General features: G+C 33.5%; 1 protein-coding gene across 1 annotated transcript; it reads left to right on the top strand.

Annotated features, from left to right (window-relative positions):
* Positions 1–19,445: 19,445 nt before the first annotated feature.
* Positions 19,446–20,156, top strand: LOC128997654 (uncharacterized). Its single transcript, XM_054423293.1, has one exon. The coding sequence runs from the start codon at positions 19,446–19,448 to the stop codon at positions 20,154–20,156; it is 711 nt and encodes a 236-aa protein (XP_054279268.1).
* Positions 20,157–26,941: the final 6,785 nt, after the last annotated feature.

Raw genomic sequence — 26,941 nt, 5'->3', positions numbered from 1 at the left:
CAACTTAAATTTTAAAATATAGAATATTTACAGTCACAAGAAAGTGTTCATTGTTAGCTGACATAAGTAAACTACCAATGACAACAAAGGTTTAAAATTTAATTTAACCAAATGCAGAATAGTATGCAGGCCGTTGGACCTCTCAACTAATTACAAAATGGTCAACTTAAATTTTAAAATATAGAATATTTACAGTCACAAGAAAGTGTTCATTGTTAGCTGACATAAGTAAACTACCAATGACAACGAAAAGTTTAAAATTTAATTTAACCAAATGCAGAATAGTATGCAGGCCGTTGGACCTCTCAACTAATTACAAAATGGTCAACTTAAATTTTAAATATAGAATATTTACAGTCACAAGAAAGTGTTCATTGTTAGCTGACATAAGTAAACTACCAATGACAACAGAAGTTTAAAATTTAATTTAACCAAATGCAGAATAGTATACAGGCCGTTGGACCTCTCAACTAATTACAAAATGGTCAACTTAAATTTTAAATATAGAATATTTACAGTCACAAAGAAGTGTTCATTGTTAGCTGACATAAGTAAACTACCAATGACAACAAAAGTTTAAAACTTAATTTAACCAAATGCAGAATAGTATGCAGGCCGTTGGACCTCTCAACTAATTACAAAATGGTCAACTTAAATTTTAAATATAGAATATTTATAGTTACAAGAAAGTGTTCATTGCTAGCTGACATAAGTAAACTACCAATGACAACAGAAGTTTAAAATTTAATTTAACCAAATGCAGAATAGTATGCAGGCCGTTGGACCTCTCAACTAATTACAAAATGGTCAACTTAAATTTTAAATATAGAATATTTACAGTCACAAAAGAGTGTTCATTGTAATGGGGGGGGGGACTTCTTTTTCCTTTGTTAGCTGAAATATCACATGATTAGAAAAATACAACACTCTGCGCAATTCAAGTACCAAAGACACGATGCACTCCATAAAGTAAAACCATCTAAGATCCAAGCTAAAAAACAACATGCAGCACATGCTATTGACTAAAACATTAAGTTAGATTGGCCAAATCTAACAAAAGGTTTTAATCAAAAGTCAGTCAGTCTACACTCAACCAGTCAGCTGTGCCAGTTGGGTGAGACTGACTACAGTCCGTTCGCTGCCACTACTTTTATCCGCAAGCCAGTTGGGAGGGGGGCCGGTTGGAAGGTTTACCCTGCTTCGCGGGTAAATTTCCCTACTGTCGGGTAATTCTACCTACTAAGTAAGGAAGTCTCCAAACCTCCAACATCACATCATTCAGTGTCGAACCTTCAACGAAGACTGTTCACATATGCTAGCTCTGTTCTGATGTTAACTATGGATAAGCCAAGTACAATCACACAAGATAAACTAAAGAGAATAAAAGAAGATTTAAAGAAATCTACTACTTCTAAAACTAGCAATTTTCGCAAGTCAATTTCACTACGTCTAAAGTTTCAGAAGCAAATTAAATTACCACTACATTGGAATGCATCAGGATCAAATTATTCTAATCAATTATCACCCGAAGCCATATGTCAAGAAATGAAGCTTCCTCAACTAGTAAGTCCAATAGAAACAGAAAAAGTAACATTTAAATATCTGTTACAAAACAAACATTATCAATTAGTAGAACAAAGACAAAATGAAAATGGTAAAACATTTATTTTCTTTTATGACAACAAGTTTTTAGAGGTTTGCTTTCCGACACAATTAAACGTATCAAATCCTCCTGACGTTGAAGATGGAAAGCTAATTTATTTGATTCACACAAGTCAGGACACATGGAATTGGGTATAATTTACGTACAAAAGGTATCAGTCTTTCTAAAGACTCCATTATATAAAGATATTTTGACCACAAAGGTTAATCTGTCAAACTATTTAACAAAATATAAACATGGTCTCCAAAACCCGTAATATACTACTACTACTAATTTTTCTAAAGATATATAAACAATATTTAATTTTACGTTATTTTTAGGACCTCTAACATAAGATAAGAATTATATTTGGTTTTACATTAGGCCTACCTCATTTGTGGGTACAAGATGAAGCTGCTATATCACATAGTTCCAAAACACACACGAGCACACGATACAGCTAACGATACAGCTAACGGTAGACACAGCACCGTACAGAGAGCAACACTCCGCCACTACGTCCAAACGCGAACTGTGTGGATACTATCCAAATCTGGGTACAGCTCCGCGAAGGTTGAGTAACAAGGTCGGGCGTGGCCGCGACCCTGACCAAACTTTCCTCCGTCCAACTAACCCAATTCCGCGGCGACCAGTGAGTCACCCATGCCACACCGCGCCGCGCCCCGCTGACCTTACTAGAATACTACACAGTACTGTTGACTATGAATTTAACTAAATCCATCATTTAATTGTATAAACTGTGTTTTACTCATTAAACAATTAAAACAGTACCCACATACGTCACAAGTGACCATCGTGACGTCAGCTCAAATCCAACGCCATTTCCGGATGTTTACGTCATTTCCGCATTATGCCCTTTAAACTAATTAACTTTGTAACATCTGCTAACATCTGCCCGACAGCTGTTACGCGCGTTTCCACCAGGTCACCACTACTATTTTACTTCTTGAAATTGTTAACTCTTATGAAATTTTGCAGATGCTTCATAATAGTCGGCAGTACTCAGAGTTTTAAAAAAACTCCAATACTACTACTTTTATTCTTGTAGGTAACACGATACTCATTCCTACAAGGTTGTGCTTTAGGTCTACATTTTTGGAAAAAACACGAAAAGCATAAATTCCTTATTTTTTCTAGCATCATTGCGGATAAATATTATCACAATTAAATCTAATAAGAATTTTTTTTCGTACAAAACTAATTTACCTGGTTATTAACGAGGCCTGGATTCATTTGGAAATAGATAACAAATATTCATATTTTTTAGGTCGTTAATGAAAATATATTTTAGTTCAGTACATCTGCTCCTTCCTAAACACATTAGCCAGCTCTTTGGTCGTTATCGTAAATAGTCATTAAGGCTAGCGATTGTTTTACCCTGTAGCAATGAACCTTTTAGACTATACACGGTTTGACATTATGTTTAAATTGTTTTCACAATTATAATGGTGAGTATTCAATTATTATCTAGCTTAATATAAGTTTTCATCTGGACTCGCCCACAAGCCATGCAATAGAAAGTTTCTCTTCAGTTGCAGCTTTACGTTTGAGTTGAATGGCTCATGAAACCTGCTAGACAGCTTTCAGCAATCAAAATACAAACAGAGCGAGTATAGTGCTCGTAGCTCTATTTCTGTTATTGTGTTACTGCAAACTATTAATTAGTATTAGTACATTTTATAAATGAAAACTTAGTATATTTTTCACCACACTACAATGTTCTAGCCTTTTTACAAACGTTTACTGGAGGCCGAAAGCTACGTATTGCTGTCTATGCCAGCTGTCATCGTCATTAGGGGACCGAGCAGGTTTTTACATACCTGGGGCGGAAAATCAGCTGTTCGCTTACTTTAAAACATTTATGCATTTGTAATACCATTACTCAATCAATATCCAAAAGCATTGAAATATAATTTCTTTATTGTCAACACCACCTAGCAACTATTTATTATTATGTTTGCTGATTTCTTAAATTATTTCCTCACATAATTTTAAAGTTATAGTTGTGTTGACTATTGGTGTGCAATATTATTGTGGAGAATAGCGGTAATAGGGTATAGTGTGGTGAAAATATCGTTCGCACCACGGACCGAAATGGTTTTCAGCTCTCGATCGTTTTAGGATCTCGACTTCGTCTTGAACTTAAAAAATATCTCGAGCCGACAAAATCTCATTTTCGGCCCTAGATACGAAATATACTATACATTACTTAACTCAATTTTCCGCCAATATGAGACATGGAGGGAGATCAATATACTACCCTTGAGTTTGAAAATATTCATTATATGCTACATACATGTACAGTAGGCCTATAATAATCATCCCGTAGTGCTTAGGGTCTGTACCTTATACATTTCTTTTCTCTTTTTTCAATAACGGTTCCCAAAAAACTGTATCACATTTTAAAGGAATATTTGTTTTTATCACATATGCAAATTTAACTATTTCGGTTGACATTTTTAAGGTAACAATGGTTTGCTGTAGTAATATCTTACTTACCACGATTTTCAATTTTTTGAAATATTTAAATACTACTGTATTGAAATTAATATACAACAGAATATTGATGTTAACAAATCATCATAATTCAAAACATAGGTTTGGACTGCTTGTCACAAAAGCGATTGTGTTGCTGTAAAATTACCACTTTAAAGTACTGCAGTTGTACGTAGTGAAGAAACCATTTTTGTCGTCATTACTTTTCGATATTTAAAAAGTGTTAATTGTTTTTGTACTACATTTTGATAATAACTCGTGCAAGTATGATGAATAAGTTGTCTTATTTCCGTTGACACTTTCGTTTGATGGAAAATTTACAAAACAAAGAATTAAGAATATTTATCCATACTTACGTTTCAAAAAAGTGTACCGTACTTTACAAACTTTTAAAATAAAAGTTAAATTTTAATGTTTAGATATAAAAACGAACTTTATAATGGGATGACCTTTACAACAGACCTGTGAAAGCATTCCTGTGTTACTGATAATGTCAGTAATGTTACTGGCAGTTCTTGTGCTAAAGGTGTAATCTAAATCTGGCAGATAGAAATGGCTTTTACACTAATTGATACGAGCTGAAAAGATGAAGATTGCACATTCAAGTAAAGAGATTAGTATAACTGATTGAACTAAAATAAAATATTGAACTAAACTGATTAAACTAGAAAAGCTCATAGAGGAAAAAATAATTGGTCATGCAAAAAAAATAATGTAACACCTTTGTATTCTAATACTCTTATGCATTTGTGTCTATAGGTTTATTATGAAAATGTATAAGTTTGTAAACATTTACTTAGCATTATTACAAATTGCATAAATAGGCAGTAATAATGAACAGCAGTATACTATTTGTGACGGAGACTATAATAATACAGGGTCCAAAAAAAGTCCCGGGTCGGTTGAATATTTTTCGAAATATTTAAAATAGAGCTAAAAAACCTTTGCACAAGTTACTAGAAATTACAATCAGTTTTATCACAAGTTCAGGGATCCGCTACTTCCTCAGGGAGGCGGCCCGCTAGGGGTCACTGTAATCCAGCTGCTAGAAGGTCACGAATTGTGGATATTTATAGGCATGCACTGTGGATGCGATACTCCCTGGTGTGGATTAACTTCCCCACTAGTGAGTATTACTACTATCCGAAGCACTATCCTGATAATTGGACCAACTCGTTAATTGCGATTCAAAAATGTGGTTCGGAATCCACTATAAAATGTAGGTCCATTAGTTGACATTGGTTGTGTGGGCAATTAATTAACAGCTGAGTCTAAGGAACAAGTCGGCCTTAGTCACTAACAAGACTAAAACTTCACGCCACTCGTCCTACACTCATCTCCATTCCTACTTGGCTTAAAATTTCTTCTATCAATGTAAATTATTAAAAAGTATAAAAGTCAGAAGAAATCTAAAACATTAAGCATAGATTGATTTGTATAAAAAATAAAGTTTTTTATTAGTAGAATAAAATACCACAAACCCGAACTCAAATGGACAAAATAATTCGAAATATTTCGAAAAATACTTAACGGACCCGGGACATTTTGGACACCCTATATATAAAAGCCCAGACCAAGCACTTAAGTAAATTAGTTTTAGTGACTTCAGGTGCTGGTGGCTTAAGTGGTGCCTGTTTTACTTCATATTTATATGGTTCGAAATTGATTTTAAACAGCTTATACAACATTTTAGAAACTTTAGGATTATGTATAGCCAAGGTACGTTCATAAACTCTTAAAATGATTGCTTAATATGTAGGCCTTCTTGACATATTTTTGGAACGGAAGTCATAAGGTATTATATTTTTAACTGGAAATGTCAAGCAAAAATAAGAATACATTAGTGTCAAGAATGGTTTAAACAATTGCAAATAGAATGGCTCAAAAAACATTGTTTTTATTCAATAAATACGTGTGGTATGCCAAGAGTGTTAGTAAGAGTTCAAGAGCTCTGAATTTGGTTTCAGGAAAACATTTATTTGATACATATTCAATTTTCATTATAAAAATCCATACATTTAACCCTACTTTAATGTTGTTGTTCACCTTGTAATCATAACTGTCTGAACTTTTCCACTTAGTTTAGTTACTTAAATAATGATTTTTTAATCGTTTGTCCTGCTATACAGTTAATCGTTCTCTCGTGAACCCTCGAGTTTTTTTGTTTTTCACTATTAGAAAAATGTTTTTATTTTAAAATATGTTTATCTTGTGAACATAGAATCATTTAAATTGGGTTATTTCATTATTATAAATACTACAAAATATGGATTTACATAATATAAACACAAATTTAAAACAATATTTTTGCGGCAATTAGTTTGTAAGGATAAAGAACCAATTAGTTGTACGGTTGCTTCCGTAGTTTGGCTACCTAAGAATGGCGAGTTTAGAGTAAAAAAAAATCGCAAATGATAACAAAAATCTATGTTGTACTAAATCCGGACCTACAATTATTAATGTCAATATGATTAAAATCTAATTGTTTTATGCTAGCGAAGTAATTTTGTTGATCAAAAGAACGGACTGTATTAGTTGATAAGTAACTAGATCAGACGTTAAAAGCAGTAATTAGAAGCTAAGAGCTCTGGACCCTTACCTTGTATTGTTGTACTGCTTTGCTCTTAAGAGTAATTTCTAACTCGAATTTGAAACTTTATCATTATGCTGTATTACGTTAGATGTACTGCAATTAGAGAGTTTGAAATAAATCAACAATGGTGAATACTATTGAAATATCTTAGTGTTTTATAATACTAGTTCTAGTTTATTCAATGTTTCAAAAACTGTCAAATACTATTCTGACTTCCTTTCCATGATGGTTATGGATACAAACTTTCAAAAGTTTGAAAATATCACAGCTTCATTCATACACTTGATATTAATACGTAAACTATGTCATTATGTTTATCGATGATTATGTCACTAGGTGAATAATATTTGTGAGGAAGAACATGAAAAAATGTATTTCATGTAAATTTCTACTTAAAATCTAGGTTTTATTAGTGTTAGATATATCTATAATTCCCTTAAAAACAAATTTAAATTCATTATTATACACTACCATAAAAAAAAACTTTATTAAAACCCAGAGTAACAAAAATTATTATTTATCACGTATTGAGACCGTTGATAGTTTTTCTTAAGACCTTTTTATAAAGTATAAAACCAGATTATTTACAGTCGTATTTTATTTTCACTATAAAGGTAGTTAATGATGGTTAGAGAACTACTCCGTTTGTTTATTTGACCTAGATTGAAACGAAGATGTTGGTAGCGTCTAAATGAAATAGAGTTTTTCATTGCAAAAACCCGAAACTTAATCAATTATCATAATATTTCAGAGTAACTAGTTAGAGAATCTTGAAGTGTATTACTATTTATGAATGATTTTACTATCGAAAGCTAAACATGACACTAATACGATTTGAAAATAAGTTAAACCTTGACTTACAGCTCTTTTAGTGACACAGCAACCCTCTTATTATGATGTTACTCTGAATAAGTTTTTTTTTCAGTTTCAAGTTCATTGCAAACATATTGAAAAAAATCATTTAGTACTAATTAAGTGCTGCAACTATTATTCAACGTTATTTGTTAACTTAACTCGTAGTAAATATTGAACCATGACTAATATTTAAATTATTTAATTCTGACTAAATCCATAATTTCATAATCTAAAGCTAAATATGCAATAATATGTGTGTAAATTGGATTAAATCTGCAGTCAGAGCTTCTGCTGTATAACGGATACCCTCTAATTATATCGTTACTGATAACACGCGTTTGATTGTGGTAACTTAATGTTAACGATCTACATTGCATAAGAGGTTCTGATAACAGTTGTATTGTTTGTTGTATAATAACCATCCAATGTTGTTTCATACCCTAAATACATCGCTATAATCAGTTTGAATTAACATTGGCGAATAGAGTTATAATATTGGACAGTTCACTGCAACTCACATATAACGATAGTGTGACTGAATTTTATAGTTGGCAAATAAATACGCACAATACTCGTGCTCTTTAGTTCGATGTAAAATGACAAATAATAAAAATCTAACTATACCGCTCAGTTTTAAATTGTTATTGATTATCAGTTCGGACGTAAGCTAAATTAATTCCAACCTGCATGTTATGTCGTTAGACATTTATTAAATATGTTACCTGATTGATGAACAATGTTAGATAGTAACTAGACCAATGTTTGACCAAATCCAAAGGAAAACGCAAAACACCTATAGCATTGCATTAAAAAATAAATACAAAAACAGAATCAAAACTCCCAAGTGTTAGCGTGAGTTACGGAATCTCCAAGCGTTGCTACCACACATCATCCAACTTCGATGGGACATTTCAATGTCAAAAGAAGCAGCTAACAAAAAAATTGACCGGTTTTTAAGATCAAACTTAATATGCATCATTAAATTATATTTGCACCTTAATTCTTTTACTGTCATGCATAATACCGTGTATTTCACCCACGGTACGCTAAATACAAAGAATGGCCCGAAGTCATACGTTACGCTGTAAGTGGTTACAGGTGACGCAGGCAGTGTTGTACTTGAGCTAATGTTATTATGTAGTAAAGCAAGAATTATGGCTACAGTGTCCATTCGCACGTACTATAACAAGGCAATATCATAGCGGTAACGTATAGTATCAAATGAAATCATTCTAACACTCATATCGATGTGTTAAGTTGTCTTAAGAAAATATAAAATATAATATAAAAATGTTGTTTTAAGAAAATATAAAACATAATTTTTCACGAAGAACGTGAAACTGGATAGTATAATACTATCGACGTAATAATAAATAAACTCAATGCATAAATTTAATTTTGTTTATTAAAAAATAAGCAATGAGAAATGAAAAAGTAACAAATGGAGGTTTCTAATAGAAGTGGTCCCATGTTACACCATTGTTGGTCTCAACAGTCATATTGCCACCGAGTTTAGCACTTGTTTAAGATAACACGGCTGAAGCGACGGCTCTTACATTGTGCCTCTGTTAGGGTTTTTTAGTTGTGATGTTTGTATTATTTAATCATGATAACTATTGTGATTCTTCACTTAAAACATTCCAATGGACGTTAAGGATAAAATAGTATCATATAATACAATTTTATACACCAGGAGATATAACAAACTGTTATGAACAGTGAGTAAGGAAGATAGAAATTTGAGTACTTCTATTGTGCCTCTGTTAGTGTGGTTTTTATTTGTGATGTTTATGTTATTTCATCATAATTATTGAAAAATTAATAATATAATAGTGATATGGAATCGCTGAAATAGTAGTGTACATTTTTAAGCCTTATTTAATTGTAACAATTATTATTTTAGTAAAGGTTTTTTAACTATTAAAATTTACTTTAAACTTTTGAATCGCCATCTTTCACATACATTGGGTAGATACAACTCAGTTCGTCATTGTACCAAAACTGGTTCCTCATTAACCATTCTGAATAATAAATTATATTAAATCTCTATGTGTGATGTTATCTAATGTTAAATTACAATATACGTAAATGGAAAATTGCAATAAGGTAGTCATTAGGAAAATCTACGATATATTGATATGCAACCACGATTAAAATTGTTTCCATTGGATATGAATAACTATGATCAACGCTTTATGTGATAGAATTTTAGTTAGGTTTTATAGCCCTAAAAACAATCAACTATATATAAAAAAAAACTAGTAAATTAGTATCGAACCTGTTAAATTTTGAATGAATGCAAAGTGAACGCAATTTAAAAGATTTTTTCTCTAAGCAAACTTGAAGCAGTTTCATTACTGGTCACAAGGATTTCTTTATCTTTCATAAGGTTGTGAATTGACATCTCACAAATTGGCAAACACGGTTCGCTTTTTCCAATTGGCTGGTAATTATAATTAATTGGCTATTACTGGTTTTTACTTCATCGACTTGTAGTTGATTTTTATTACTTTAATCATATAAAAAAAGGAAACAATATTTTGTATTTTGGTTTTATTATTTAGAGATTTGTGTTACAGCCTGATAGGGATGAAGTTGTGCCAAAATGCATTAGCAGGTATGTTTGTATAACTTTAAAATTGTTTAAAAACGGTGCATGTGTAAAACAATCTTGTAGGTATTATAAATGTATTTAAACATATTTTTAGATAACTATATTTTGCATGTTTTAAGTTGTCCTATAAAAAAAAGAAAGAGGGTTGTTCTACAGTGTTGGGAGTCAAAAGCACTGATGTGATTTAAAACATTAACTAGAGGAAAGGAAAAATAGAAAATATGATGATTTAGGTTGCCAGATAGCTGTTCTGTATTAAACAAAATGTATTTTCCCCACACGAGTCCTGCGTGGTTCATGGGAGTATTTGTATCTAAATTATATGCAGAAAATAAAGATTTTTGAACTGCAAACTGTGATTAGAACAGAGAAGTTTACAAATCCCTTTCCTTTCACTTTTATGTCCAAGTTAGTGAAAATGATATGGTCAAATAACCACCTGTAATTATATGTATTCTTAAGGGTTAAAGGATTCCAATTCTTTATGTCAATATGATCTCACTACTTTTTTTCTTTTATTATTCATTATTATAATATATTATGGTCAATCACGTTCAAAAGGGACAAATTTGATTAGTTATCAATTCAAAAAAGACTTATTCCATGTATGGTTGTTTTAAAATATATCTTCTAAAATCGTTTTAATAAAGTTATAATGTTATCAATAGATTTATAAAATATAAAAAGATCTGGTAGAGCTTCACAAATGAACCTGTACCAGTTATTTTTAATAACATACAAACATTATACTTATGAGAAAAAACGTGAATATGTCAAACACTAAGAAGTGGGATGTACAACATTGCAAATACTTTCAAAATGTTGATAAGTTTACAACATGTACAACATACAGCATAACCGATTTTTAAAACAGAGTTTAAAACCGTGAACACAGTTTTATTTCTTAATAAAAAGTAACTTCTGTACATGTATATTGAAGCTTATGTATGTAGCAAGCTTATTATATAAAATATAGTTCACCCTTCAAATTATTAATTCTATAGTAAGTTTATAAGGAAGCAATTGAGGTTTTAGGGCTTTCATTATTCATTTAGCATTTTATTAAAATATTTTACTATACTTACAATCACTCTTTCGTCCTACTAACAATGTTTTGGTCATATTAACAAAGGTGAATCTACATTTGTCCATCTCAAAGTCCCGAAATAATACTCGGAAATTCTTTGAACGGGATCGTGGCTATACTGCGAACATAAAACTTTGACGGTTTTAAGTGTTGAAATATACCCCCCTTGATCCTACCTTTAACATAATAGCTTAACAGTTATAACGTCAGTCAACTACAACATAATATATACATATAATAAACATAATATACTTTTAATACATACTAAGAAACAAACGTCGTGAGGGAACTCCCCTAAAAAGCCACAATTGTTTAAACAGACATTAACTGATAATGGTATGTTACAGTTTGATAGGTGCAGCAGACTGTCAATTTGCAATAATCAGCTGATCCACTTACACCTCTCAGGACCCTTCAATCATCTGTGTACCAACCCTCCAATCAGAGCTCAGTTGAAGCCAAACAGGAACTATCTGATTTCAAATCTGGATTTCAAATGATTTTTGAAAACATCGAAGTGTCGTTTTGCATTACCTTTAAGTTAAAAAGGAATAGTAAATGTAACACTACCCATACGTGGGTGAATTTAGATTACCTTTTAGAATAAGTACTTAAAAGAACCTAATCATGTTAAAATCGGTGGAGTAAAAGTTTTTAAATCTATAAACAATTTAGTATTCATATTTATGTGTGACTCAAACTCAAACATCTTTATATTTGACAGTTAAAAAACCTGCATAATAGCGTCAAAAACATTACAGGGGAAATTTTGAATTATCTATCAGGAATTCATTTAAAGGTCATACAAATCAACTAGTTCTTAAATATTACCTGCACAGTCAAACTGTTCCATTCCTATATCTAATACATATAGTGTATTATAGTCTATTATTGTTATGTATAGTTATTAATGTTAATTATCCACAATGCCAGTCTTGTTATCATTGCCATAGTGTATTATTGTTATGTATAGTAAATTCATTAATGTTAATTATCCACAATGTTGTCATTTTGATGGTTACTGATTGTTATTGATGTTAAATATTCACACTTATTGTTATTGTAGTTAATTATTTACACTGTTTCTTGTTATTGTTATTGATGTTTATTATTCACAATTTTTCTTGTTATTGTTATTGATGTTAATTATTTACACTGTTTCTTGTTATTGTTACTTTTTTCACAATGTTGTAACCGTTGCAATTCACTCAAACTGTCCACCACCACCACCAAACTTCTTACTCATTTATTGATGTTTTCTATTGTATTATCTTGTTGTACGTAAATCTTATCCACTGTATTATTTTGTAAAATGGCGATTGCCGTCGGAATGAATAAATAAATAAATAAATAAATACGATTGTAAACATTGCTAAAATTAAACAGACCTTTCTACTAAACATATTTTTGAATCAATATCGTTGAAACTGATGTTACATATTGAATAAGCATAATAAATTAAAGCATAACTTATAAGAACGTTAAAAATGCATTTCTATAATTATTTTGCAATCCTGTGAAAAGCAAGGATAGATCGATCCTGGAAGAAAACAGTCTTTACAAATATACAAATATTTTAAACAGTGTCTTATATCATGTGAATTGCAATGCTCATATATTTTAATATTTTTAGATTTTAGTTACACCCAATGCAAACGGAAAAGTAGATTTAAGAAAATAAAATGTTTTAAAGCAACTCGTTAAAATCCGATTTAGGGCGTTGACGAGAAGGTATTAGCTGCAAACAAAGACCTACATTGTCTAACAAGTCTAACCTACTTTCATTTGTATCCCACAAAAATAGTTGATTAAGAATAACTTCTTATAAGATTATTTCTGATAATAGTTATATAGGCAAATAAATGTATGCCTATCGACAAATCTACATTCGATTCAGGGTTTGAACGTGTACGCATTGTATAGAAATATGACGTTGCCAATTGACCTACGAAACACAATAGTTAGTATATTTTAATTTTCTTGATAGATTTAACATATATAGCCCAGTACAAGTTGAGTAAACAGTATAAATAACAATGACCAATGGTTTTAATTGTCTGATATCGTTAATTGTTATAACCGAAAAAATTTCTTTTTAAATCAAGTTTGTTTTCTTGATGTCGACTGGAAATAAAAATATTGTAAAGTAAGCGGAAGGGATATGGATAGCTTAATAGTTAATACACATATGTAATTTTTTATTTTTCATCGCCATGGTATGTATGGTAAAAAAACAATACACAACGTTTTGGTATCTGAAATATTATCTCTTCTTACAACTAAAAATACACAAAAGCCCAATCAAGTCATGATAAAACGTGCAAAAAATAACCAATCACAACACACTCTAGTCTATATAAGATCTAGGGTAAAAGCTCACACATTGGAACACTAATCGCACAATTCGTAATGACTCCACTAACTAAATTCCATTTTGTAGCCCCTGAACTTCGTAGTATAGACTAAACTTTACATAACTTTAATAACACTATATTTGAACTGCAAGACGAGGTAACTAGTCTGAAGCATCATGACCGACCAATCCGAAGCACGGAGACAATCGGAAACTGTGTCCGTCAATGGAAAAATAAAACCATATAATTACGTTATTACCGGTTCTTCATATTTAACCCCATAGGGGATTGATGTTGTCATTATAAACATAAAATCACCTATTTACACATAAAAAATAGATTAACATAAACTTAAAACTAGGGCTGTGGACAGGCATACTTCAGCCTAGACCTAATAAGGGGACCTAATAAGTACTCCTTCAGTTAGTAGTAGGATTTGTCTTTGAGAAACGGTGAATAAGGAATTTCCTTTTGTAAAACCAACAAAATGGCGGAGCGAACCAATTATTGAAAATCTTTGTTGATATGAAGGAACCGATCGAACACCTCTATCAAAGAAGTCTAAGACTCAAACCACTACGCTTGTAACACCAAAACAAACTGTTTGTACGAATATTTTTAAATAATGGAGGCCATGTAACATTATTAATCATGTATATAGTTTATCACGAAAAAGGGCATTATGCCTAAAATTCCTTGGGTTACCTGGATATATGATAAGCTGTTAATGTATTTGAACACTTATAGTTTATGAGCATGAACGTTATTCATTACTATCTCTAGCTGTTACAACGTGCTTCACCCCGTTTGACTTCATGAGTATTAATAAAACTATTGATTGGTTAAGTTAAGCTGAAATAAACAAAAAATAATACAGTAATACGAAAAAATAATCACATCAGATTTTAATAAATTGAAAGAATACCAAAAAATAAGTACAGCTGAGGTATTTTTAACATTAGGTATATGATATATGGGAAGTTTATGGTATTAGAAAGGAATTACGCTTAAAGGGCAATTTGTGAAATAATGGATAGGTTTGCGGAAGGTTTCTCTTCATGACAAACATTTTTAGTATATGGTTCATGGGGGTGTGGATTGTAGTTTTCTCAAAAGTTCATGTGTACTTTGGGATTTATAAATGTATATGGATAGGTATCATTTTAGAATAAAATATTTAAAAATTACATGTAGAAATATAGGCATCTCCTGGATATCAGCAGAATTAAAATCCTTTCAATATGACTTCAAGAGCTGTAAATTACAAACTCCTTCCAAAACTACGTAGAACACTATAGAACTATGTAGAATGGAACGTCGTAATTGCATCAAAAGAGAAAACGTAGCTTATTCATGTAGCTGTTTAAGCTTATAGAGAAGGTGTAGTGCATTTAAATTATTTCGTAGTAGTTAGTTAGGTTTGTGCAGAACAAAAATGAATCCACAACGCAAAAAACAAATAGACTTTAATTTCTTGAGGGCCTTTTGAATATTTCAGGACATTGGTCCCTAGACAACCGCACTTCTGACAAAAGTTACACCCTCGGTGTTTTTTAGACTTTCACCCGAGAAACTTGGCAAATTCGTCGAGATACATTAATTCCTGATTAAACTCCTGGTGGTCTTCTAACCTTTCTGTATAAAACAACTAAAACACCTTTCCTTTAATTTGATGCTATTTTTAAGCTATGTCATTCATGTTAAGACAATAATAAAAACCCCTGTAATTCTGCTAGTAAATTGGTTTAATACGATATAAAGTACCTGTTAGATCCAAAACATTCTGTTAGTATGTAATAAATGTTTAATATACGAAACTGATAATTGTACTAGAAAAACTTATTTTATTATATTGTATCTTACCATTAAATTATTCCACTAAATTCAGATTATGTATTTTTAACGAAAATTATACCTTAAACAATACTAAATTAATGTATAATAAATAAAAAAGCACTAGATATAAAAAAAATATGTATAAGACAAGGTGGGCTCCATAGAGACAACGTGGAATCAGCAAAAAAAGAATAGTTCCTGCTTTCTGAGGTGGTTTTTTGCTATTTAAAACGCGAAATTAACAGGCCTTCAAGATAAACGTATTACAGTATTAATTAAATCCATGCAGTTTTAAATGTTTATCTTTACAAAGTTGTTACTTGCACGGCCAAATTTAGTGTTGCCTAGTTAAGTTATAAATCTTATTGGGCAAAATTAGCTCGTTACAGCATATTAATTTAAGTTTTATATAATATTATTACTACATTAAAATGTAACTGTCTAAATAAAGTAACCAAAGCACATTTTGAATAAATTATCACATTTTTGTGATTTATACACAGGAAGTATCCCCTTAGTTTCCAAACTGTCTGGCAGCTACATTATGTTTCAGTTGAATGGTTCATAAACCCGCCAGACAGAGTTATCAAACTCAACACAGACTCTATAGCTTTGATACAAGCTTTATTTATTTGTTTTGCATATTCTGAAACCTAATTGCGTGGATTACAACGTTTTAAAATAAATCAGTTCCCTGTCAGAACAATGATTCTTAGCCTAACAGACCTTCTTATGTTTATCTGTGAAATTACAAAAACAGTTTTTCCTTTTTTAAGTTTTTCTCAAACAGTAAGATGGAATATTCCAACTCGGACATATACAAATGTAGATCAACATCAAACCAGTTTATTTGAAACAAGAACTATTATCGGTAGTACTTAGAATGTACGGCTTTGCAAAAATGTATTTATACCAGCATACACTACTTAAAGAATGGATTCTACGAAAATTTAAAGATAACTTGAATGAACTTAATTCAGTCGACATAGGCCATTGGCATTTATGTTTATGACAGTCTATAACATAAACCGCAGTTATGATATTAGTCTATGGTCCAAAGAAAACAGATGATCTTAGTTACAAAACTGTCAATAGATTTAACACTTACTTAATTCCTTCCTAATTGTTGATTTACAATGTTTACCCTGGCGCGTTGGTTTGATATAAACTTAACCTTATCTAACCTATCTCAGATATCTTATAAAGTCTCTTGCAGTCTTTTGGCGTACTTCTCACTAACTCCTACTAATTACTATGTTTACACTAAGTGGCAAAAATTAGCTTTTAACACTTTAGAAATGTCTGACCACCCAGATGGCTATATGCTAAAAGCTTTCTCATGTCTGAGATAATCTTATATGTGTAATGCACCTGGTGGTAGCTACGTTAGGGTATCAGACACACATGGATAAGTAGAACTGTGTAACATGTCGTATTTATAATTTGATCTTACAGTTTATTTAAAATGTTGACAGTTCATTTCTCATAAACATATAACTTAGCAATTGATTTATTTCTAGATGGAATTGATTCCGTTTCGCTTAATTATGTTAGTTTTAGGTTACATTTTACCATAAACTCAAAATTGTCCACCCTCTGAGATAAAAGTAACATCACTAATTTGAATCCTATTTATTTATAGGATTCAAATTAGTGATGTCAGTATAATGGTTAATATATGTTTTATAGAAATATCAAAATGTTTTTCACTGTGTTTATTTATAGAAAGTAATGTTTTTGAAACTTATGTTGACGTGAGTTGCTTTGAAAAACATATGTTGTAATATGAAAAACGCTGAAGAATAAAGATGATTTTCATTTCATTTCATTTCATTTTTTTTATTTGAATTTAAGTTAAAACTACTAGTTGTTTATACATATAATTGCAGTCGGTAAATGAAGGCATGAATGTAACGGCAAAGTTCCTGCTGTTGACTGTCAATGGATTCATCAAATCTACCTAATAACTGATTGAATGAACGACTTAACATTTTCTGCCATAAAATGAAGCCATAACAGGAAATAAATGTGCCATAAAATCTGACAAACGACTGCATTTCTATACGCTCGGTCTTTTGTGTTTGTACGTGTGAATTGAAAATAAAGGTATTCATCTTGTTTCCCACTAACTTTGTGCCCTTACAATACATTCAGAATGTTTCCCACCAAATAATGGGGGACTCGGGTCAGCAGTTAAGTTTGAAATTGAAGAAAAGACATAGTTACAAAAACGAACCCAAAAACGTGTTGTACGTACTAAAACTTGACTTTAAAACAATCTAATCATGAATTCCTTACGTTTATTTTCAACCAATATAGAATATTGTTGCGGTAATTACTACTAGAAGGATAGAAGCAGTGGCATGGGCTATTACATCAAAAACTTAATTGATCATGGCAATATTCAAAACAGCAATTTAAAAGACAGAGATGCAAAAATCCGAGCTAAGAGACGTATCAAAAATAACGTCATTTTCAATAATTGAAGGTCAAATTGAGTAGACTTGATATTGCTGAGACCATGATATATTGAGAAGACAACTTTTTTTTAATGCTAGTATAGACGATTCTATTGTTTCTTAACCTTTTAAATTACGGTACAAAATTTTAGTTAACAATTTGTGTGATTCCAATTTTTCTTATGAGATTGTGACTTAAAAACATTTTAAAAAGGTTACTACTGCTTTTATAAAATTGAAAACTGATCTTAGAAACATCATTTACAGAAAGCCTTTTCATATGCGCCTCTAAATCCATATTGGTAATTGCTATGTAATGCACAGTATGTTCCGCAAATCTATATTTACATCACCACACGAATTTTCATATGTTATTAAATCTATTTAACTAGCTATTTTACATACTGTATACTACATCTTACTAATTGCAAAAAATAAATGCACTTAACTCCCCTGGTTACACTGACTTTCGATTAAAAGATCGATTAAAGGGAAAGCGTTAACCAATAGACCAAGGGTTTATATTGAGGGGTTAGCCTAACAACAATTCTTAGACAAGGAATATAGTAACAGATGGATTAGTAATTTGAAAAAGTAATTTACTGCAAATTATGGTTGTTTAACTGTCACATTTCCTTTTATTCTAGATTTTGAACAAAATGATTTAGCAGGTTATAATTGTAATTAAAATCTTCAAAACTTTGACGTTGTTGTAAAACTCACAATACAGTTTTGAAATAAGTGAAAATGACAAATAAATCCTGTACAGTATATACAGGCAAAGCTAGGGCCAATGGCCCTTTCTTACACTCAACCTGAGATATACCTACTTAGCAAAGTATTAAACTCATGTTGAAATGGTTTTGTAAGCCAAACTAAAATTAGATTGGTCTGATTGATCAAGATTGTTATGTTTTGGCTGTAATAACCATATACAAAAAGAAAGAGTTTATAAGTGGACTGTATAAATATTAACTGATGTTTGTTACCTTGATGTTGCATTGGTTTTCACTAGGCCTAATCCTCTTCATGTATTTTCCATTTAAAAATTTATTGTCCAGGGGCCCCTTTTTGTGGTCCTCTTCATATTGCATACTGGCAATTTAGTTAAATATATCTTGCTATGCTATTTTATATGTATCTTGCACTGCACTTGATATTAATTTTCACTATGATTTGATCTGATGCTTACTGGCATCAACATGGTTGTAGTAGCACAGTTAAAGTGAGAGAGAGATTGAACTGTACTGAATGATTTTTGGACTGCTTGCATTTACAGGACTGACAACTTAAAAAATGAAATTATCCTGACTATACCAACTTGGTATTATAAGAAATTAAATTAAATATTCTTTCTTGCTTACTAATAATAAATTAGTTGTCATGTTAAATAAAATATATAATAAAGTAGTAATTACATGACACGTCACAGATTTGACCTCCGATGCCTTTATTGCTGCTTTGAAAAGGTTCATCTCTCGCCGTGGTATGGTCTCCAACATATATTCTGACAATGGCAAGAACTTTGTTGGTGCTTCTCGTCAACTACAAGAAAGTGTTCAGCAGATAGCGTTGCAATCTCCTACACAACGATTTTTGGAAGATCAGCACATCACTTTTCACTTCATACCTCCTCATGCTCCCCATTTTGGCGGCATCTGGGAACGAGCAGTTCAAAGTGTGAAGAATCATCTGCGACGTGTCATTGGCGACACTTTATTGACCTATGAAGAGTTTAACACACTGCTTTGTCAAGTGGAAGCTATTCTCAACAGCAGACCTCTCACTCCACTGTCTTCGGAACCTGGAGAGTTAGAAGCCCTCACCCCTGGTCACTTTCTTAGTGGTGGACCTCTCGTCTGTTTACCTGAAGCTGATATCTCCGAAATACCTTCCAACCGTTTGAAGAGATGGCAGCAGGTCAAGTCATTTACACAACGCATATGGAAACGCTGGCATAAGGAATACCTGTTTACATTACAGCAGCGCTCAAAGTGGGTCAAGTTTCAGAAGAATTTGGAAGTCAATGGTCTTGTTCTAATTCACGAAGACAACTTACCCCCTCTACAATGGAGACTCGGACGCATCATCAAGGTCTTCCCTGGAAATGACAACATTGTTCGAGTTGCCGAAGTGGTTACAAAATCAGGACGCTTCACTCGCCCTGTTACAAAGCTCTCTCCACTTCCCATGGATTAAGCAATCATTAGTATCATTAGGCTAGTTTAAGTTTTCCCACACAGTGTCATTGCATTTTGTTTTTATTTTTTGAAGTCATTGATTTGAATTTTACAGATGAGTATGATTTATTTTGTTACCAAGTTTGTTGAACCTAGGGGTTCAAGGGGGCCGAGATGTCATGTAATTACTACTTTATTATATATTTTATTTAACATGACAAAAGATATTGTCAAAATAACTAATTTATTATTAGTAAGCAAGTGAAATAAATGAAATTATCCTGACTATACCAACTTGGTATTATAAGAAATTAAATTAAATATTCTTTCTTGCTTACTAATAATAAATTAGTTATTTTGACAATATCTTTTGTCATGTTAAATAAAATATATAATAAAGTAGTAATTACATGACATCTCGGCCCCCTTGAACCCCTAGGTTCAACAAACTTGGTAACAAAATAAATCATACTCATCTGTAAAATTCAAATCAATGACTTCAAAAAATAAAAACAAAATGCAATGACACTGTGTGGGAAAACTTAAACTAGCCTAATGATACTAATGATTGCTTAATCCATGGGAAGTGGAGAGAGCTTTGTAACAGGGCGAGTGAAGCGTCCTGATTTTGTAACCACTTCGGCAACTCGAACAATGTTGTCATTTCCAGGGAAGACCTTGATGATGCGTCCGAGTCTCCATTGTAGAGGGGGTAAGTTGTCTTCGTGAATTAGAACAAGATCATTGACTTCCAAATTCTTCTGAAACTTGACCCACTTTGAGCGCTGCTGTAATGTAAACAGGTATTCCTTATGCCAGCGTTTCCATATGCGTTGTGTAAATGACTTGACCTGCTGCCATCTCTTCAAACGGTTGGAAGGTATTTCGGAGATATCAGCTTCAGGTAAACAGACGAGAGGTCCACCACTAAGAAAGTGACCAGGGGTGAGGGCTTCTAACTCTCCAGGTTCCGAAGACAGTGGAGTGAGAGGTCTGCTGTTGAGAATAGCTTCCACTTGACAAAGCAGTGTGTTAAACTCTTCATAGGTCAATAAAGTGTCGCCAATGACACGTCGCAGATGATTCTTCACACTTTGAACTGCTCGTTCCCAGATGCCGCCAAAATGGGGAGCATGAGGAGGTATGAAGTGAAAAGTGATGTGCTGATCTTCCAAAAATCGTTGTGTAGGAGATTGCAACGCTATCTGCTGAACACTTTCTTGTAGTTGACGAGAAGCACCAACAAAGTTCTTGCCATTGTCAGAATATATGTTGGAGACCATACCACGGCGAGAGATGAACCTTTTCAAAGCAGCAATAAAGGCATCGGAGGTCAAATCTGTGACCATTTCCAAGTGGACAGCCTTTGTAGACATACAGATAAAAAGACAGATGTACACTTTAATATTCTGAAGTCTTCTGAGGTTATGTAGCTTTACGGCAATAGGTCCAGCGTAATCGACAGCTGAAGAAGAGAAGGGTCTTGTGGGAGTAACTCGACTACTTGGTAAGTCACCCATGAATGGCGGGGTTAGCTTAGGTTTGGTCCTGTAACAACTTATACAACGAAATACTCTGGCTTTAATAGCACTTCGAGCTGACAGAATCCAATATGTTTGACTTATAAGTGACTGTAATTGTTGTGCACCACAATGTAAATATAATATATGATAGTAATCTATTATAAGTCTAGTCACAAAATGGCTTTTAGGCAACAAGATAGGATGTTTTGCGTTGAAGTTTATTGCAGCATTTTTCAGTCGACCACCAAGGCGTATATGTCCAGCTTCATCCAAAAATGGGGCAAGTTTCTGCAAATGATTAGAAGGAGGTTTCTTGTTTTGCAGGTTAATAATATCAGAAGCAAATGATTCTTGCTGTGTTAGCAGAATTACACGAGTAGTAGCTGCTTGAAGTTCCTTTAGAGTAGTAGGTATATTGGTTGATGTATCACCTAAGTTTTGTGACTTTGACTGTTGATTTGAGCAAATCTTCGAACTCATTTTATCCTTACAGCGATGAAAAAATCTTAGTATAAGTGCAACAATATGAATTAGCTTCGTCCAAGATGAGTATCTTGTCAAAATTTCACATGTTGGTGTGCTGGTAGTGACCAAAGCGTCTATCGCAGGAGGTTTTATTTCCGGTAGCGAGTCTGTAGGTAAAACTGAAAATGAAGACTGAGGCCATTGAGGTGGAGGAGTGTTCAGCCAAGAGGGACCTGTCCACCAAAGAGGGTGATTGATGAGCTGAGACGTCATAAGACCTCTGGAACCGCAGTCGGCAGGGTTTTGTTGTGAGGCAATGTGTGCCCAAATGATCGGAGTAGTAGTTTCCTGAATTTGGGAAACCCTATTTGCTACATAAGTTTGAGCCTATAAGCTGGGGTTTTAATCCATGACAGCACAATTGTAGCATCGCACCAAGCATAAACTTGTTTGATTTCAAAATGCTTCAATAATTGAGAGCATACAAAATCTAATAGCTTCGAAAGCATGTGAGCACCACATAACTCTAGTCTAGGTAGAGATACACTTTTTAATGGTGCAACTCGAGACTTAGCCATTAGCAAATGGACGTTAACACTGTCACTAGAGTTAGTAACTCTTAAATATACAGAGGCGCAATAACCAGTTTCACTGGCATCACAGAATCCGTGTACCTGTAGTTGACTGCATGATTGAGTACTCAGATATCGAGGAATATATATCTGATCTGCTAAGGTTAGTTCTTGGGTGAACTGACACCATTTCAGTTTTAACTCTGACGGGAGAGGATCATCCCACTGGATTCCTTTTGTCCAAATGAGTTGCATAAAGGCTTTGGCCCAAAAAATGATTGGAGTAAGAAAGCCTAGAGGATCATATAATCTAGCAATAGTGGATAACACTGAACGTTTAGTGAAAGGCGTTGTAGTTGAGTTAACTACATAAGCGAATGCATCAATGTCAGGAAGCCACTTTAGGCCTAGAACACTACACAGCGGCTGATCTTGGGAGCAGAATTCTGAAGGTGTCCCTCGGTGTTCTGACGGAATGGCGTTGAGGATGTGAGTGTTGTTTGAAGCCCATTTACGGAGCGAAAATCCACCTTTCTCCATTAAACTAATGACATCTTGCTGAAGGCGTAGTCCTTCTTCCAACGTTTCAGATCCAAGTAGTGCATCATCTACGTAGATTTGTCCTCGAAGGGCATCAGCTGCTAATGGGTGATTTGTACTTTCATCTTCAATGAGTTGTTGTACAACTCGGTTGGCTAAGAAAGGTGACGATGCCATGCCATAAGTTACGGTACACAATTTGAATACTTGCATTGGTTTAGTAGGATCGTCTCTCCAATAGATTAACTGTAGATTCCTATCTTCAGGATGCAGCCATATGTTACGAAACATTTGTCGAATGTCACATGTGAAGACAATACGATGTCGACGAAACCCAAGGATAATGCTAGGGATGTCATTGTGAAGTTTTGGTCCCGCATGCAGGATGCTATTGAGAGAAATTCCTGACGAAGTGACAGAAGAGGCATTGAATACGACTCGTATTTTTCCTTCCTTGAACACTTCATGATGAGGCAGGAAGTGATGAACTGTGTCTGGAGGTAACAATGAACAAGGAACCATATGTCCAGAAGTTTTGTAATCTTCCATAAATTCGGTGTAGCTCTTCTTGAGTTCGGTATTGCGAGCAAGACGACATTCCAGGGATTTAAAAATACTGTAGGCCGACTTGGTAGAGTCGCCTAGAACTGAGGGGTTCTGTTTCAATGGCAGACGAACTTGGTATTTCCCACAGGGAAGACGAGAATGTGTATCCAAAAAATGTTCATTACACTTATTATCAGATAGGGATAGCTTCGAAGCATCTGGTACTACTTCCGCTGCCCAAAATCTTTGCACAGCACTGTGCAAGTCAAAATCAGATATGGTTAACAGATTCACTGTAGTATTGGCACTATTGCTTTCACTGTCAAACTGAACAGGAGCATGTCCTAGCAAAACGTAACCGAAGATGGTGCAAAGAGCAGTAGGCATATTTGGGCCTAAATGTATTGGTTTACCACTAAGGGTGTAAGAAAACAAATCTGCGCCAAGTAACATATCAACAGGAGAAGGAACGTCAAACGTTGGGTCGGCAAGGGCTAGACTGTGCATAATTTCCTTAACTTCCCTGGAAACACGGCATCTGGGCAAGTTACTAGTTATATTATCCAGAATAACCACAGGATGGTGCTTAGCAAGCACTCGGCCACTAATAGAGCTTATATTTACACGTACCAAGCCTTTAGAAGGAACAATGGTGGACGAGATACCAACGATGTTTCGATTTTCAGTAAGTTTGCAAGCTAGGCCTAGGTTACGAGCACAATTTTCTGTAATAAATGTTTGCTGAGCAGCACTATCCAATACAGCTCTTGCTACTATTGTTTTACTACCAGTGCTCAGATGAACTAGTGCAGTACCTAACAGCACAACATTACCAATGGCGTGGGACAAGCCGACCAAAGCTGTCTGTGGCTCTTTATCAGAATTTTCCAGAGAAGGATTATGTGTTTTGCCTGCAGAAACCTGCTTATCGCAGTCCTGTTTTGAATTATTGTTTTGTGAGCTCAAATGTAACAAACTGTTGTGACGTCGCTTGCAAATTCTACAATTACGTGTTGAAGCACAGTTTCTTATGCTATGGTCTTTACTTAAACAGTTATTGCATAATGAGCTATTTCTAGCAGCAGTCAATCGTTTTTCAGGGGTAAGGCCTAGGAAGTCATCACATTTAAATATCAAGTGTCCATTTTTACGGCAATGATTACAAGTCTGAACGTTTGCAGAGAATAGAACAGTTTTAGCCTGTGAAGAAGTTGCCTGATAGGAAGTGGGCGGTTTTAGCCTAGAATTAGGCTTGGGATATGCAGAAACACTTTTGACTGAAGTTTGGGTCAAGTTTGCTGCTTCCAGCTGAGTACATTCCTTTTCGATGAAATCCAGAAATTCCTTGATTGAAGGAACCTGTTGCGGTTCATTTCGGCTATGCTCGAACCTTTTTCTAAAATCATGGTCGAATTTACGCAAAAGATGCAGAGTCAAAAACAAGCTTTCCGTACATATGTCATGATTCAGAGCACGAAGCGCATTAACATTTTCTTGAAATGTTGAAGCAAATGATCTAAGTTGTTTAACAGAACAGCCATGCATTGGCGGCATATCCAAGATGTTGTTAACATGAATTGTGATGAGTAATCTAGAATTGTTATAACGTTGCATGAGTTGCTGCCAAGCAATATGGTAGTTGGCAGTCGTGATAGGTAGACTTTTGACTAAGTTTAAAGGCTCACCGCTAAGACAGGACAAAAGATAAGTGAACTTTTCAACCTCTGTAATGCTACTATTTTTGTGCACTGAGTTTTCAAAAATGTTATGGAAAGCAACCCATTTTTCGGGTTGACCTGAAAAGGTTCCGAGAGTAAGTCTCGGTAACCGAACACCACAACCTCCAGAGTCATGTGAGGTTGAACCTATGCTACTCGAATGAGACTGATCGAGTTTAGGCTCAATAACCGGAGTGAGTGCAGCGCAAACGCTATGAATTTTCAAATACAAATCATTGATATTTTCTTGAAGTTTAATGACCTCATCATCATCAATGTCTTCAGATAGTGGATCCGAATTGAATAGTTTGTTGAGCATTGACTCAAATTCAGTATTTTTTTTATTAGCAGTTGCTTTAATAACCTTAATTTTTTCAATCTGAACATCTGAAAGATTATCAGGGCCTATTGTATGAAGCGCAGTGACTTGAGTGTCGAGCTGAGATAGACGAGCCTTGGTGAGTTCCGCTTGCTTGCGAAATGTAGTATACCGCAATGGAGGCATGATGAGTAAGCTAGTTCATGAAGTGCACAAGTTTAGGCCTACCTACTTATTAATTCAATAAGCCTATTTCACAGACTTAATGTAGTCTAAAAATTCAGCAAAAAATATTAAGTTAGCCTAACAATTAGTAAAACATAATAGGCTTACAGTAACCAACTATGGAGCCAGTAAAACATAAATAAAACTCTTCAAAAGAATCAATTGAGTTGTGAATAGGCTAGGCCTATGAAGAAGAGAACATCTACAACTGTGAACCTGTCAGCATAACTGTGTAGGCCTACTTAGCCTAACTATAAAATTGGTTTACAAGATAATCAATTCAGCTGAATATAAATCACAAAATAAAATATAGAAACCTCTTAACTTAATAGGCTATAGGGTATAGATTCAATCAGATTATACAATACTTCCGTTCTCTTTTTTCTCAGTTGTAGTTAGGCTAGGCAACTTGAGTTTATATTCCAACAGCTATATAACTTATGTTTGTTGTTACTAAGGCTTTGAATAGGTATTACTTGTATTTTCTCAAAAGAGGTATATAAAATAGGCTAGTTTGTAGTCAATGTCTAAAAAATATGCAAGCAGTCGTTTAATGAGTTGACTCATCAATTTGAATAAAGTTGAGACACAATGGCTCAAATAAATGTCTATTAATGTAGGCTAGTGAAATGAAATGAATATAATTAAAAGTTAGTCACTATTTATTCACACTGGAACTCAGTTTTAAATCACAACTTAAATCTTGAACACAAGTCACTTGCAAAACTTGACATGAAAATCGACATGAAAACTTTCATGTTTGAGATTGAAAGGAGAAAAGCACATGTTTTACATTACTATTCCATGGACTGAACACTGAAAATCCGGCTCGAAGGACCAAAAATGTTATGTTTTGGCTGTAATAACCATATACAAAAAGAAAGAGTTTATAAGTG

Source organism: Macrosteles quadrilineatus, unplaced genomic scaffold (assembly GCF_028750875.1).
Source record: "Macrosteles quadrilineatus isolate MER2022 unplaced genomic scaffold, UCM_ALF_1.0 Scaffold_6__1_contigs__length_79288215, whole genome shotgun sequence".
Taxonomy (NCBI): Eukaryota; Metazoa; Arthropoda; class Insecta; order Hemiptera; family Cicadellidae; genus Macrosteles; species Macrosteles quadrilineatus.
Note: the sequence above shows the minus strand (reverse complement) of the source record. Positions and strands in the feature narration are given on the sequence as shown.

Bases quoted from the DNA above. Each gene is read 5' to 3' on its own strand.
- LOC128997654 (XM_054423293.1), top strand. From the start codon at position 19,446: ATGGTCTCCAACATATATTCTGACAATGGCAAGAACTTTGTTGGTGCT.